The sequence below is a fragment of the Palaemon carinicauda genome, chromosome 28 (assembly GCF_036898095.1).
Source record: "Palaemon carinicauda isolate YSFRI2023 chromosome 28, ASM3689809v2, whole genome shotgun sequence".
Classification (NCBI taxonomy): domain Eukaryota; kingdom Metazoa; phylum Arthropoda; class Malacostraca; order Decapoda; family Palaemonidae; genus Palaemon; species Palaemon carinicauda.
The window spans coordinates 59,441,256-59,455,797 of record NC_090752.1 but is presented as its reverse complement, the minus strand read 5'-3'; the positions used below and the strand labels follow the sequence as shown (position 1 = coordinate 59,455,797).

Genomic DNA, 14,542 nt, shown 5'->3' with positions numbered 1-14,542 from the left:
AGGAGTTGTGGTAGAAGAAGTGGTTGTAGGAGTTGTGGTGGAGGAAGTGGTTGTAGGAGTTGTGGTAGAGGAAGTGGTTGTAGGAGTTGTGGTAGAAGAAGTGGTTGTAGGAGTTGTGGTTGAGGATGTGGTTGTAGGAGTTGTGGTGGAGGAAGTGGTTGTAGGAGTTGTGGTAGAGGAAGTGGTTGTAGGAGTTGTGGTGGAGGAAGTGGTTGTTGGAGTTGTGGTAGAAGAAGTGGTTGTAGGAGTTGTGGTTGAGGATGTGGTTGTAGGAGTTGTGGTGGAGGAAGTGGTTGTAGGAGTTGTGGTAGAGGAAGTGGTTGTTGGAGTTGTGGTAGAAGAAGTGGTTGTTGGGGTTGTGGTGGAGGAAGTGGTTGTAGGAGTTGTGGTGAGGAAGTGGTTGTTGGAGTTGTTGTAGAGGAAGTGGTTGTTGGGGTTGTGGTGGAGGAAGTGGTTGTTGGAGTTGTGGTAGAGGAAGTGGTTGTAGGAGTTGTGGTAGAAGAAGTGGTTGTAGGAGTTGTGGTTGAGGATGTGGTTGTAGGAGTTGTGGTGGAGGAAGTGGTTGTAGGAGTTGTGGTAGAGGAAGTGGTTGTTGGAGTTGTGGTAGAAGAAGTGGTTGTTGGAGTTGTGGTAGAAGAAGTGGTTGTTGGGGTTGTGGTGGAGGAAGTGGTTGTAGGAGTTGTGGTGGAGGAAGTGGTTGTTGGAGTTGTTGTAGAGGAAGTGGTTGTTGGGGTTGTGGTAGAAGAAGTGGTTGTAGGAGTTGTGGTAGAAGAAGTGGTTGTAGGAGTTGTGGTAGTGGAAGTGGTTGTAGGAGTTGTGGTGGAGGAAGTGGTTGTTGGAGTTGTGGTAGAGAAGTGGTTGTAGGAGTTGTGGTGGAGGAAGTGGTTGTAGGAGTTGTGGTAGAGGAAGTGGTTGTAGGAGTTGTGGTAGAAGAAGTGGTTGTAGGAGTTGTGGTTGAGGATGTGGTTGTAGGAGTTGTGGTGGAGGAAGTGGTTGTAGGAGTTGTGGTAGAGGAAGTGGTTGTTGGAGTTGTGGTAGAAGAAGTGGTTGTTGGAGTTGTGGTAGAAGAAGTGGTTGTTGGGTTGTGGTGGAGGAAGTGGTTGTAGGAGTTGTGGTGGAGGAAGTGGTTGTTGGAGTTGTGTAGAGGAAGTGGTTGTTGGGTTGTGGTGGAGGAAGTGGTTGTTGGAGTTGTGGTAGAAGAAGTGGTTGTAGGAGTTGTGGTAGTGGAAGTGGTTGTAGGAGTTGTGGTGGAGGAAGTGGTTGTTGGAGTTGTGGTAGAGAAGTGGTTGTAGGAGTTGTGGTTGAGGATGTGGTTGTAGGAGTTGTGGTGGAGGAAGTGGTTGTTGGAGTTGTGGTAGAAGAAGTGGTTGTTGGGGTTGTGGTGGAGGAAGTGGTTGTAGGAGTTGTGGTGGAGGAAGTGGTTGTTGGAGTTGTTGTAGAGGAAGTGGTTGTTGGGGTTGTGGTGGAGGAAGTGGTTGTTGGAGTTGTGGTAGAAGAAGTGGTTGTAGGAGTTGTGGTAGAGGAAGTGGTTGTAGGAGTTGTGGTGGAGGAAGTGGTTGTTGGAGTTGTGGTAGAAGAAGTGGTTGTAGGAGTTGTGGTTGAGGATGTGGTTGTAGGAGTTGTGGTGGAGGAAGTGGTTGTAGGAGTTGTGGTAGAAGAAGTGGTTGTTGGGGTTGTGGTGGAGGAAGTGGTTGTAGGAGTTGTGGTGGAGGAAGTGGTTGTTGGAGTTGTTGTAGAGGAAGTGGTTGTTGGGGTTGTGGTGGAGGAAGTGGTTGTTGGAGTTGTGGTAGAAGAAGTGGTTGTAGGAGTTGTGGTAGAGGAAGTGGTTGTTGGAGTTGTGGTGGAGGAAGTGGTTGTTGGAGTTGTGGTAGAGAAGTGGTTGTAGGAGTTGTGGTAGATGATGTGGTTGTTGGAGTTGTGGTAGAGAAGTGGTTGTGGAGTTGTTGTAGAGGAAGTGGTTGTGGGAGTTGTGGTAGAGGAAGTGGTTGTGGGAGTTGTGGTAGAGGAAGTGGTTGTAGATGTAGACGTGGAGTAGTTGAAGTCGTGCTGAAGTAAAAAAACCCGGGCCTTAGAAAATTCTCTCTCTCTCTCTCTCTCTCTCTCTCTCTCTCTCTCTCTCTCTCTCTCTCTCTCTCTCTGATCCAATTGTTTTCTTATCAAGGATTTATAAATACATAATCATAGTTAATTTGTATGTCACATATCCTTGAATGCATTCATATAAAGATTTTCCTCTGGTCATCGAGTTACCTTGTGCAACTTGCGTCCTCGACGAAAGTTATATCCGCGGACCATCCTGTCTTGAAATTGGTCTCCGTCTTGAAATAGAGGACCATTTCATTCCTGGTAGAAGTGAAACTCTCGCCACTGGCTATCTCCGTTCCGCAGTACCTGATTGTGAAGGGTTGCAAATAGGGAACTGTACCTGATTGTCAAGGGTTGCAAATAGGGAACTGTACCTGACTGTGAAGGGTTGCAAATAGGAAACTGTACCTGATTGTGAAGGGTTGCAAATAGAGAACTGTACCTGATTGTCAAGGGTTGCAAATTGGGAACTGTACCTGATTGTGAAGGGTTGCAAATAGGAAGTGTACCTGATTGTGAAGGGTTGCAAATAGAGAATTTTACCTGATTGTCAAGGGTTGCAAATTGGGAACTGTACCTAATTGTGAAGGGTTGCAAGTTGGGAACTGAACCTGATTGTGAAGGGTTGCAAATAGAGAACTGTACCGGATTGTGAAGGGTTGCAAATAGAGAACTGTACCTGATTGTGAAGGGTTGCAAATAGGAAACTGTACCTGATTGTGAAGAGTTGCAAATATGGAACTCTACCTGATTGTAAAGGGTTGCAAATAGGGAACAGTACCGGATTGTGAAGGGTAACAAATAGGGAACTGTACCTGATTGTGAAGGGTTGCAAATAGAGAACTGTACCTGATTGTGAAGGGTTGCAAATAGGGAACTGTACCTGATTGTGAAGGGTTGCAAATAGAGAACTGTACCTGATTGTGAAGGGTTGAAAATAGGGAACTGTACCTGATTGTGAAGGGTTGCAAATAGAGAACTGTACCTGATTGTGAAGGGTTGCAAATAGGGAACTGTACCTGATTGTGAAGGGTTGCAAATCGAGAACTGTACCTGATTGTGAAGGGTTACAAATAGGGAACTGTACCTGATTGTGATGGGTTGCAAATAGAGATCTGTACCTGATTGTGAAGGGTTGCAAATAGGGAACTGTACCTGATTGTGAAGAGTTGCAAATAGGGAATGTACCTGATTGTGAAGGGTTGCAAATAGGGAACTGTACCTGATTGTGAAGAGTTGCAAATAGAGAACTGTACCTGATTGTGAAGGATTGCAAATAGGAAACTGTACCTGATTGTGAAGAGTTGCAAATATGGAACTGTACTTGATTGTGAAGGGTTGCAAATAGAGAACTGTACCTGATTGTGAAACACTGCAAATAGAGAACTGTATCTGGTATTGAAGGGTTGCAAATAGGGAACTGTACCTGATTGTGAAGGGTTGCAAATGGGGAACTGTACCTGATTGTGAAGGGTTGCAAATAGAGAACTGTACCTGGTTGCAAATATGGAACTGTGCCTGATTGTGAAGAGTTGCAAATAGGGAACTGTAGCTGATTGTAAAGGGTTGAAAATAGGGGACTGTACCTGATTGTGAAAGGTTGCAAATAGGGAACTGTACCTGATTGTAAAGGTTGCAAATAGAGAACTGAACCTGATTGTGAAGGGTTGCAAATAGAGAACTGTACCTGATTGTGAAGGGTTGCAAGTAGGGAACTGAACCTGATTGTGAAGGGTTGTAAATAGGGAACTGAACCTGATTGTGAAGGGTTGCAAATAGAGAACTGTACCTGATTGTGAAGGGTTGCAAATAGGGGACTGTACCTTATTGTGAAAGGTTGCAAATAGAGAACTGTACCTGATTGTGAAGGGTTGCAAATAGAGACCTGTACCTGGTTGTGAAGGGTTGCAAGTAGGGAACTGAACCTGATTGTGAAGGGTTGCAAATAGGGAACTATACCTGAGTGTGAAGCGTTGCAAATAGGGAACTGAACCTGATCGTGAAGGGTTGCAAATAGAGAACTGTACCTGATTGTGAAGGGTTGCAAATAGGGGACTGTACCTTATTGTGAAAGGTTGCAAATAGAGAACTGTACCTGATTGTGAAGGGTTGCAAATAGAGAACTGTACCTGATTGTGAAGGGTTGCAAATAGGGAACTATACCTGAGTGTGAAGCGTTGCAAATAGGGAACTGAACCTGATCGTGAAGGGTTGCAAATAGGGAACTGTACCTGATTGTGAAGGGTTGCAAATAGAGAACTGTACCTGATTGTGAAGGGTTGCAAGTAGGGAACTGAACCTGATTGTGAAGGGTTGTAAATAGGGAACTGAACCTGATCGTGAAGGGTTGCAAATAGAGAACTGTACCTGATTGTGAAGGGTTGCAAATAGGGGACTGTACCTTATTGTGAAAGGTTGCAAATAGAGAACTGTACCTGATTGTGAAGGGTTGCAAATAAAGAACTGTACCTGACTGTAAAGGGTTGCAAATAGAGAACTGAACCTGATTGTGAAGGGTTGCAAATAGAGAACTGTACCTGATTGTGAAGGGTTGCAAGTAGGGAACTGAACCTGATTGTGAAGGGTTGTAAATAGGGAACTGAACCTGATCGTGAAGGGTTGCAAATAGAGAACTGTACCTGATTGTGAAGGGTTGCAAATAGGGGACTGTACCTTATTGTGAAAGGTTGCAAATAGAGAACTGTACCTGATTGTGAAGGGTTGCAAATAGAGACCTGTACCTGGTTGTGAAGGGTTGCAAGTAGGGAACTGAACCTGATTGTGAAGGGTTGCAAATAGGGAACTATACCTGAGTGTGAAGCGTTGCAAATAGGGAACTGAACCTGATTGTGAAGGGTTGCAAATAGAGAACTGTACCTGATTGTGAAGGGTTGCAAATAGGTTACTGTACCTTATTGTGAAAGGTTGCAAATAGAGAACTGTACCTGATTGTGAAGGGTTGCAAATAGATACCTGTACCTGGTTGTGAAGGGTTGCAAGTAGGGAACTGAACCTGATTGTGAAGGGTTGCAAATAGGGAACTATACCTGAGTGTGAAGCGTTGCAAATAGGGAACTGAACCTGATCGTGAAGGGTTGCAAATAGAGAACTGTACCTGATTGTGAAGGGTTGCAAATAGGGGACTGTACCTTATTGTGAAAGGTTGCAAATAGAGAACTGTACCTGATTGTGAAGGGTTGCAAATAGAGAACTGTACCTGATTGTGAAGGGTTGCAAATAGGGAACTATACCTGAGTGTGAAGCGTTGCAAATAGGGAACTGAACCTGATCGTGAAGGGTTGCAAATAGGGAACTGTACCTGATTGTGAAGGGTTGCAAATAGAGAACTGTACCTGATTGTGAAGGGTTGCAAGTAGGGAACTGAACCTGATTGTGAAGGGTTGTAAATAGGGAACTGAACCTGATCGTGAAGGGTTGCAAATAGAGAACTGTACCTGATTGTGAAGGGTTGCAAATAGGGGACTGTACCTTATTGTGAAAGGTTGCAAATAGAGAACTGTACCTGATTGTGAAGGGTTGCAAATAGAGACCTGTACCTGGTTGTGAAGGGTTGCAAGTAGGGAACTGAACCTGATTGTGAAGGGTTGCAAATAGGGAACTATACCTGAGTGTGAAGCGTTGCAAATAGGGAACTGAACCTGATCGTGAAGGGTTGCAAATAGAGAACTGTACCTGATTGTGAAGGGTTGCAAATAGGGGACTGTACCTTATTGTGAAAGGTTGCAAATAGAGAACTGTACCTGATTGTGAAGGGTTGCAAATAGAGAACTGTACCTGATTGTGAAGGGTTGCAAATAGGGAACTGAACCTGATCGTGAAGGGTTGCAAATAGGGAACTGTACCTGATTGTGAAGGGTTACAAGTAGAACTAGTTCATTAAGACTGTGGCATAAGATTGGTATTTGATCGTCTTGTGTTTTATCCTCCCGTTTTGCAATAGGTTTAGGATCACTGTGATTAAAATCTAGAAATGTGTAAGGCCTTTGAAGAAGGTGTGTAGAGATAAGGGATTTACAACAATGGCATTGATTGTCGAGAAGGGAGAAGGAGTATACAGTGGGAGAGGTATGTGTGTGTAACAATTGTTTGAGAAGTTCAAATATAATATTCATATGTATGTGTCTATATATATTGTATGTGAATACTTATTTATATGCATATACAGTATATTTATTTACATTCATTTTCTATATTTATATGTGTGTATGTATTTATATAAGTTGCATATATATATATATATATATATATATATATATATATATATATATATATACATATATATATATATATATATATATATACAAATAATAATTATTTAAGAATTTATATATATTTATATGTACAAAGATATATATATATATATATATATATATATATATATATATATATATATATATATATATATATATATATATATATATATATATATATATATATATATATACATATATATATATATATTATATATACATATATATATATATATATATATATATATGTATATTATATATATATATATATATATATATATATATATATATATTATATATATATACATATATATATATATATTATATATACATATATATATATATATATATATATATATATATATACATACATATATGCATACATATGTTTCCTAAATATCCTTAAAGGAAACTAAGGAAATACAAATTAATCACTACATTTCGGCCAATCACCATTACCCCGTTTTTCGAGGGCCAATGTGTATTGACCGAAATATAGTGATTAATTTTAATATCCTTAGTTTCTCTTAAGGACTATTTTAAGAAACACTTTAAACTCTTAATTTACAGTTAGAATTAAATTTAACATGGAAACCATGGAAGAAATGAGACTCTTTTTACCATGTTCCATCCAGCATGTTATCTGTTCGAATTTCCAGACCGTCGTACCAGCAGATATCTGCTGTTTCCGACTCACGAATGTAGTGAGGAGTTCTCCAGTAAATGTCAAAAGCTGTAAATGTTACCACCACTTTGTAGCACTCGGGGGCTACGATCCACTTGGTGAATTTCAGTCCTGAAAAGGGGTTGGATTTGGTAACACTGACGTGTAGGGTATCATGGTTCGTAAGCATAATCTTATTATTATTATTATTATTATTATTATTATTATTATTATTATTATTATTATTATTATTATTCATCTCCTCTTACGCCTATTGACGCAAAGAGCCTCAATATGTATATGTGTGTGTGTGTATATATATATACATATATATATATATGTATATATATATATATATATATATATATATATATATATATATATATATATATATATATATATATATATAAATCATTATTATTATTATTGTTATTATTATTATTATTATTATTATTATTATTATTAGCTAAGCTACAACCCTCATTGGAAAAGCATGATGCTATAAGTCCAAGGGCTCCAACAGGAAAAAAATACCCCACTGAGGAAAGGAAACAAGGAAATAAATAAATAGGAAGAGAAGCAATAACAATCAAAATAAAACATTTCAAGATAATTAACAACATTAAATTAGATCTATCATATATAAACTGTGTGCAGACAAGCTTTGAATATATTGCATAACTCCTGAAGTTTGTGAACAAGTCTTTAATTATGAAGTTTGTGAATCTACCACAGGTTACGGTAAGTGTTCAGGGTAATACTTACCAGCTTCAAAATAGTTAGGGTAATTGGGAGAAGTAATTGTACCCTCTGTCGTTATTTGCTCGGTATAAGGTGATAATATGGCATCTGTAAGTATAAAAAGGGTCGTAGATTACTCTCTTGGTCAATATCAATACTTTCTTGGTTCTGTGCATCAACATTTTTTTCCTTAATTTAACTGTTCACTGATGGATTTTCTTAAGTACGCTGTTAAATAAAACGTAATTTTAATCTGAAATTCTCCATAAACATATACTGTTCTCATACGTATTTCAGTAAAATACGGGAGGCCGTAATTTTACCGTAATTTGTTTTTAAATTTTACGGGTTGATAACCGTAATATCACTCCCAACCCTTATTCTATATACCTTGATCACTCCCTTACGTCAATGTATACGTTTTTAAAACGATAAAAATCCTGAAATAAAAGTTCCCAGATATTAACCGTTTTTAATGCAAAATTTTAACAGTACATAATTATTTTGGATTTGTCCATCTATTTTTTTTTTTTTTTACTTTTCACTGGTGATGAATTTTTTTAAAGTATTCTAAGTATCCTAACAATTAAATCATTGTTCTTGTGTTTATTTAGAGTTTATAACTATTAAATGGTACCACACCCGAAAATAAAACTTTAAACACCATGATTTACCATTGTAAGGCGTTGTCACTGTTTCGCAATTGGTACCAGACGTTCCATCGGGGCAGACGCACGTGCACGATCTCGAGAGATAGCCATTGTTCTGACAGGTGTCGCTGGAGCAAGTAGACGCTGAGATGAGTTTAGCCGAACATCCATACATTTTGTTTGCCAGGAGCTTGTCCATGTGGGACAAGCCCGTGAGTTGTCCCAAAAGCCCTTGGTATAAGGGATTTAATGTTGCTATCGTGATGTGTCCATTCAGAGTGAAGACCTGTGGAATGGAGTATGTTGATCTGAGGGAGGATTTGACTTCAAATCGAAGGCAAAGTGAACTTTATTAAAGTTACAAATATGAATTCCAGCTAGTTAACAAAAAAAATATTTTTTGCCTGCAAATGAAAGAATAACGAGAGGGACTTAGACGATTTGACTTCAAATCAAAGGCAAAGTGAACTCTTTTAAAGTTACTAATTTGAATTCCAGTTGGTAAACAAAATATTTTTTTTTTTTTTTTTTTTTGTCTGCAAATGAAAGAATAACTGGAGAACCTTCTGAGGAATAAATTATGCTTATACTTTCTCATACTGATATTTCTGTATAGGGAAATCTTGCATGATATGCTATTATTCTCACATTCCTGCCATATCACAGAAAATTCCCAATTGAAGATAATAAGATTTTTACCCCAAATTTGTACCCTTTCAACATATTTGTTGACTTTGATTATGAAATCTCTTGGCCAAAGAAATCCAAATATTAAATCTTTCTTGCAGCAAACTGCTCAACTTACACTTTTATACCATCAAAGTTCATAATTAGATGTTTATGCATACTAGGTGATCGGTCACCCCCAATGTATTGTCCATTTTGCAGTTAAGCCACCTAACACTTTATCTTTGTTCATCCCAATTTTATATGATCAAATGACCATAGACCATATAACTATTTGATGTTCATAACAAAAGTTACGTAAAATTTGTTACCTTAATGTTTACCTTGTCATGACTCTCCATTAGGTCAAATAGACATTACTTAAAGTATTACCAATCCTTTCATACATTAGAAATGACGGGACACCAAAAGGCAATTTGATATATATCGACTGCATCAGTTAAATTTACACAAGTCTTGCTGTTCTGCACACTTTACGCATGTCTTGCTGCTCTGCAAACTTTATGTACATCTTGCAGTTCCGTAAACTTTACGTACGTCTTGCAGTTCCACAAACTTTAAGTTATCTTGCAGATCCACAAACTTTATGTACATCTTGCAGTTCCGCAAATTCTAAGTACGTCTTGCAGTTCTGCAAACTTTACGTACGCCTTGCAGTTCCACAAACTTTACGTACGTTTTGCAGTTCTGCAAACGTTATTTAAGTCTTGCAGTTCTGCAAACTTTACCTATGTCTTGCTTTTCCCCAAACTTTACAATCGCCTTGCATTTCCTCAAATTTTACGCACGTCTTGCAGTTCTGCAAACTTTACCTACGTGTTGCAGTTCCGTAAACTTCACCTACATCATGCATTTCCACACACTTTACAATCGCCTTGCATTTCCACAAACTTTACGTACGCCTTGCAGTTCCTGAAACTTTACGTACGTCTTACAGTTCTGCAAACTTTATGGATGTCTTACAGCTCTGCAAACTTTACTCACATTTTGCAGATCTGCAAACTTTACGCATGCCTTGCAGTTCCATAGACTTTACGTACGTCTTGTAGTTCCGCAAACTTTACGTACGTCTTGTAGTTCCGCAAACTTTACGTACGTCTTGCAGTTCCGTAAACTTTACTTACGCCCTGCAGTTCCGCAAACTGTACGTATGCCTTGCAGTTTCGCAAACTTTACGTAAGCATTGCACTTCCGCAAACTTTACGTACACGTTGCAGTTCCACAAAAACTTACGTCTGGCAATTCCTCAAACTATACGTACGTCTGGCAGTTCCTCAAACTTTATGGACGTCTGGCAGTTCCTCAAACTTTACGGACGTCTGGCAGTTTCGCAAACTTTACTTACGCCTTGCAGTTCTGCAAACTTTACGTACATCTGGCAGTTCCTCAAACTTTACGCACGCCTTGCTGTCCAGCAAACTTTACGTACATCTCGCCGTTCCGCCATCATTAAGGACACCTCACCGCTCCACAAACTTTATGTACACCTTGCCGTCCCGCAAACTTTACGTTCACCTCGTCGTTCCGCAAACTTTACACACGTCTCGTCGTTCCGCAAACTATACCTACGCCTTGCCATTCGGCAAACTTTACGTACCCCTTGCTGTTCTGCAATCTTTATGTACGCCATGCAGTTCCGCAAACGTTACATATGCCTTGCCATTCCGCAAACTTTATGTACGCCTTGCCATTCTGCAAACTTTATCTACGCCTTACAGGACCGCAAACTTTATGTACGCCTTGCCGTTCTGCAAACTTTATGTGTGCCTTGCAGTACCGCAAAATTTACGTACGCCTTGCAGTTCTACAAACTTTACGTACGTCTTGCAGTTCCGCAAACTTTACGCAAGTCTTGCCTTTCTGTAAACTTTACTTATGTCTTGCCGTTCCATAAACTTTACTTAGGTCTTGCAATTCCGCAAACAATCACGTGCGTCTTGCAGTTCCGCAAACAATTACTGTACGTGCGTCTTGCAGTTCCGCAAACAATTACGTGCGTCTTGCAGTTCCGCAAACAGTTACGTGCGTCTTGCAGTTCCGCAAACAATTACGTGCGTCTTGCAGTTCCGCAAACAGTTACGTGCGTCTTGCAGTTCCGCAAACAATTACGTGCGTCTTGCAGTTCCGCAAACAATTACGTGCGTCTTGCAGTTCCGCAAACAATTACGTACGTCTTGCAGTTCCGCAAACTTAACATACAACTTTCAGTTCCTATTGATATCTCACCCTCTCGTGGTTGTGCATGATGGAGCTGTAATCATAAGGGACGCCATAGCTATTGTCAGACTCCTTGACGAAATTGTTCACCTTCTCCGGCAGGACATTATCTTCGTTGATGTTGACGTAGGAATCCCTGTCTGATCTCATCTCCTCATGCCACATCCCAATGGCATGACCGATCTCCACAACAAGCTCGCCAAACTGCGAAGCATAAGGTATTACATAAAATTTGAAGGAAATTGAATAGAAGTATGGTGTTAAGAGACTGTATTTTATTGGACTGATTCTAAACTGAATGGATGATATTAAAGGATTCGGTTCAATGAAACTGAATGCTACCAGGATGCTGAATGATATTAAAACTTGATTCTGTGTTGAATGTAGAGAGATAGATAGGTAGGTAGATAGTGTGGGTAGTAAGTTATCTTTCTTATTAGAGGTATATACAAATATGATTCACTAATAAGAATATAAATATTAAATTATTTTCCATATCCTAACTTGATTAATACAGGCCTCTATATTGCGTGATCTTAAAACTCTACATTATATAAGATATAACAATTAAATTTAATTCCAGGAGGAAGTTAAGAAAATACGGATATGCAAAATAAGAAAAATAATAGTGGAGAAATATTAAGAGTTGCAGAGGAGAATATGACTCCACCTACCATGCAAGGGGATTTTAGTTATGGAATATATTAATACCAAAATTAATAATTGAAAATTTGAATAATCTACAGTTTATCAGTGATAAATTCATCTTTTAAAAAGCATGCATAATTTGCGTAAAAGTAATTAAATACTTTCTAGAAAAAAATAAAATGTTGAACATAAAAAATGTCAACATTATATACAAATTTTGTCAATAAATAAATCATATATGAGACTCATAAATCTTTTTGTACAGATTTGATGATAATTATACTTGATTATGAACAAAACTAATAGTCATTAGGACTAATTAGATCCCAAATGGGTTCAAGATCCGCTCAAGCTCGATAGTTTCTTGTAGTGTCTATAACATCTCCATCCTTTTCACCTAAGAATGGGATATTTCGGGGAGCCTATATGTCTACCTGCTGAGTCATCAGCAGCCAATGCCTGGCCCTCCCTGGTCCTAGCTTGTGTGGAGAGGGGATAGGGGGTTTGAGGGAACTTAAAGGTCTACCTACTGAGTCATCAGCAGCCATTGCCTGGCCCTCCCTGGTCCTAGCTTGGGTAGGGAAGGTTCTTAGATGCTGCTCATGTGTATACATATAGTGTGTCTATAGAGGTCATTGTCACTGTCCCCTGCCTCTCCCATTAATGAGATGCCTTTAATTTTTATTTTCTCTCTCTCTCTCTCTCTCTCTCTCTCTCTCTCTCTCTCTCTCTCTCTCTCTCTCTCTCTCTCTCTCTCTCTCTCGTCAATATCCCTTGCCTCTGCCATTCATGAATGACCTTTAAACCTTAAACTTTTAAATATTATTACAAGAAACGTCGAGGGAAATTAAAGCAATATGGCAGTTCTTATACCAACAAAGTAAAAATCTCGAAATCAGTTGAATACTTTGTAGAAGATACTTTCTATACTGTATCTATAGATAGTATTAGTTAATTTTCTTATTGAAAACTGTTTTGATTTATCATTGTTAACTACCAGTTTTATTCGTAGATTGAAGCTTGATTTTTTTTTTTTATGAATTTTACTATTTTTTTCTCGATTTAAACAGGAAAAATCGTCTGCTAATTCTGATTGACACTTATTTTATTCAAGAACGCAGCTAGAAATTTGGGGGCCGGTGAGAGGGGGGGGCTGAGTTAGTAAAGAAACCCGCCCCCTTCCATGTAACATTGGTGAGTCGGGAGTAATCTTAAATGTATAATTACACATTATTATTATCTGACCTTACTCTACGCACTGGATCTTCAAGAGCCCCTAGAGGGGCCCTTCTAGGGGCTCTTGGAGACCTGGGGGACATTTCAAAAAGCACCCCCCCCCTTCCCCCCTTAACTTAGCCACTGAAGTTTTATTCTTGAATTGTTCCCTAGAGTAATACTTTTCTAAGACTAGCATCTCTGGAATATGTAGTTTCTACCTAACAACATGAAATCATACTCGACAACATTTTGCAACATTGCCCAATCTAAAACGTGAATTTTCTACCAAACATCTTGGGAATCATACTCGAAAACATTTTGTAACATTTCCTAATCTAAAATATGAATTTTCTACCAAACAACTTGGGAATCATACTCGAAAACATTTTGCAACATTTCCGAATGGCAAAGTCATTTTACTTTATCTAATCGCCTTCCCCGGGCGATGCCATTTCGTCTAGCAGGGTTGCCAGGCTTTCTAAATATAGAAAAAGGCCAACTCCTAATCAACTACAGTTTTAAAAGGCCAACCTATTGGTAGAAAAAGGCCAAAAGTGTAGCACTTAAGGCTAGCCTTTTTTTCATGATGTTACTCAAGGCCAACCAATTTCAAAAAGGGCCCAATTTGAGGCTTTTGGCCTGAAAAAGGCCAACCTGGCAACCTCTATCTGTCCCTTCCACTTACCTCCTCTTCGCAGAGATCAGTCAAGTAGACGGGTTGTCCCGACGAACTCGTCATGCCGACGTACGAGCTGCAATTCTCAGAGTTCCTTTCAAATCTCAGGTGTGCTCCGCTGTGGCTAGGGAGGACTTCTTCGAAAGTCAGGCAGGTGTTTTCCTCCCAGTGGGCTATTGCTGCCCACACTGCCATGCGATTGACGTAACCTGTTAATGTTATAGATGTGGCGTTACTACAAATTATTATGTTCTGTTTCGGGGAAAAGATGGACTGTTATGTTTTTGGGAAAGATGACCTGTTATGTTTGAGGAAAGGTGACCTTTTATGATTTTGGGAAAGATGGTCTGTTATGTTTTGGGGGAAAGATGGTCTGTTATGTTTTGGGGGAAAGATGGTCTGTTATGTTTTGGGGGAAAGATGGTCTGTTATGTTTTGGGGGAAAGATGGTCTGTTATGTTTTGGGGAAAGATGACCTGTTATGTTTGGGAGAAAGATGACCTGTTCTGTTTTTGGGGAAAGATGGTCTGTTATATTTTTGGGGAAACATGGTCTGTTATGTTTTGGGGAAAGATGACCCGTTATGTTTAAGGGGAAAGATGGTCTGTTATGTTTTGGGGAAAGATGATCTGTTTTGTTTGGGGCAAAGATGACTTGGTATGTTCCGGGGAAAGATGGTCTGTTA

At 39.2% G+C, this 14,542-nt stretch overlaps 2 protein-coding genes across 2 annotated transcripts in view; one reads left to right on the top strand and one right to left on the bottom strand.

The window, feature by feature from the left end:
* Positions 1–14,542, top strand: part of LOC137621833 (protein SpAN-like) — a 341,729-nt gene that overhangs the window by 177,613 nt on the left and 149,574 nt on the right. The gene's annotated exons all lie outside the window — the stretch shown is intronic.
* The window catches only part of LOC137621834 (mucin-3A-like), a 33,433-nt gene that overhangs the window by 5,448 nt on the left and 13,443 nt on the right, over positions 1–14,542 (bottom strand). Inside the window, exons 4-11 of the mRNA XM_068352341.1 lie at positions 13,867–14,066; positions 11,325–11,519; positions 8,436–8,697; positions 7,786–7,869; positions 6,978–7,152; positions 2,265–2,391; positions 1,310–2,046; positions 352–795 (exon numbers count right to left, since the gene is read on the bottom strand). Of these exons, the coding sequence (XP_068208442.1) occupies positions 352–795; positions 1,310–2,046; positions 2,265–2,391; positions 6,978–7,152; positions 7,786–7,869; positions 8,436–8,697; positions 11,325–11,519; positions 13,867–14,066 (2,224 nt within the window). The remainder of the gene's footprint in view (positions 1–351; positions 796–1,309; positions 2,047–2,264; positions 2,392–6,977; positions 7,153–7,785; positions 7,870–8,435; positions 8,698–11,324; positions 11,520–13,866; positions 14,067–14,542) is intronic.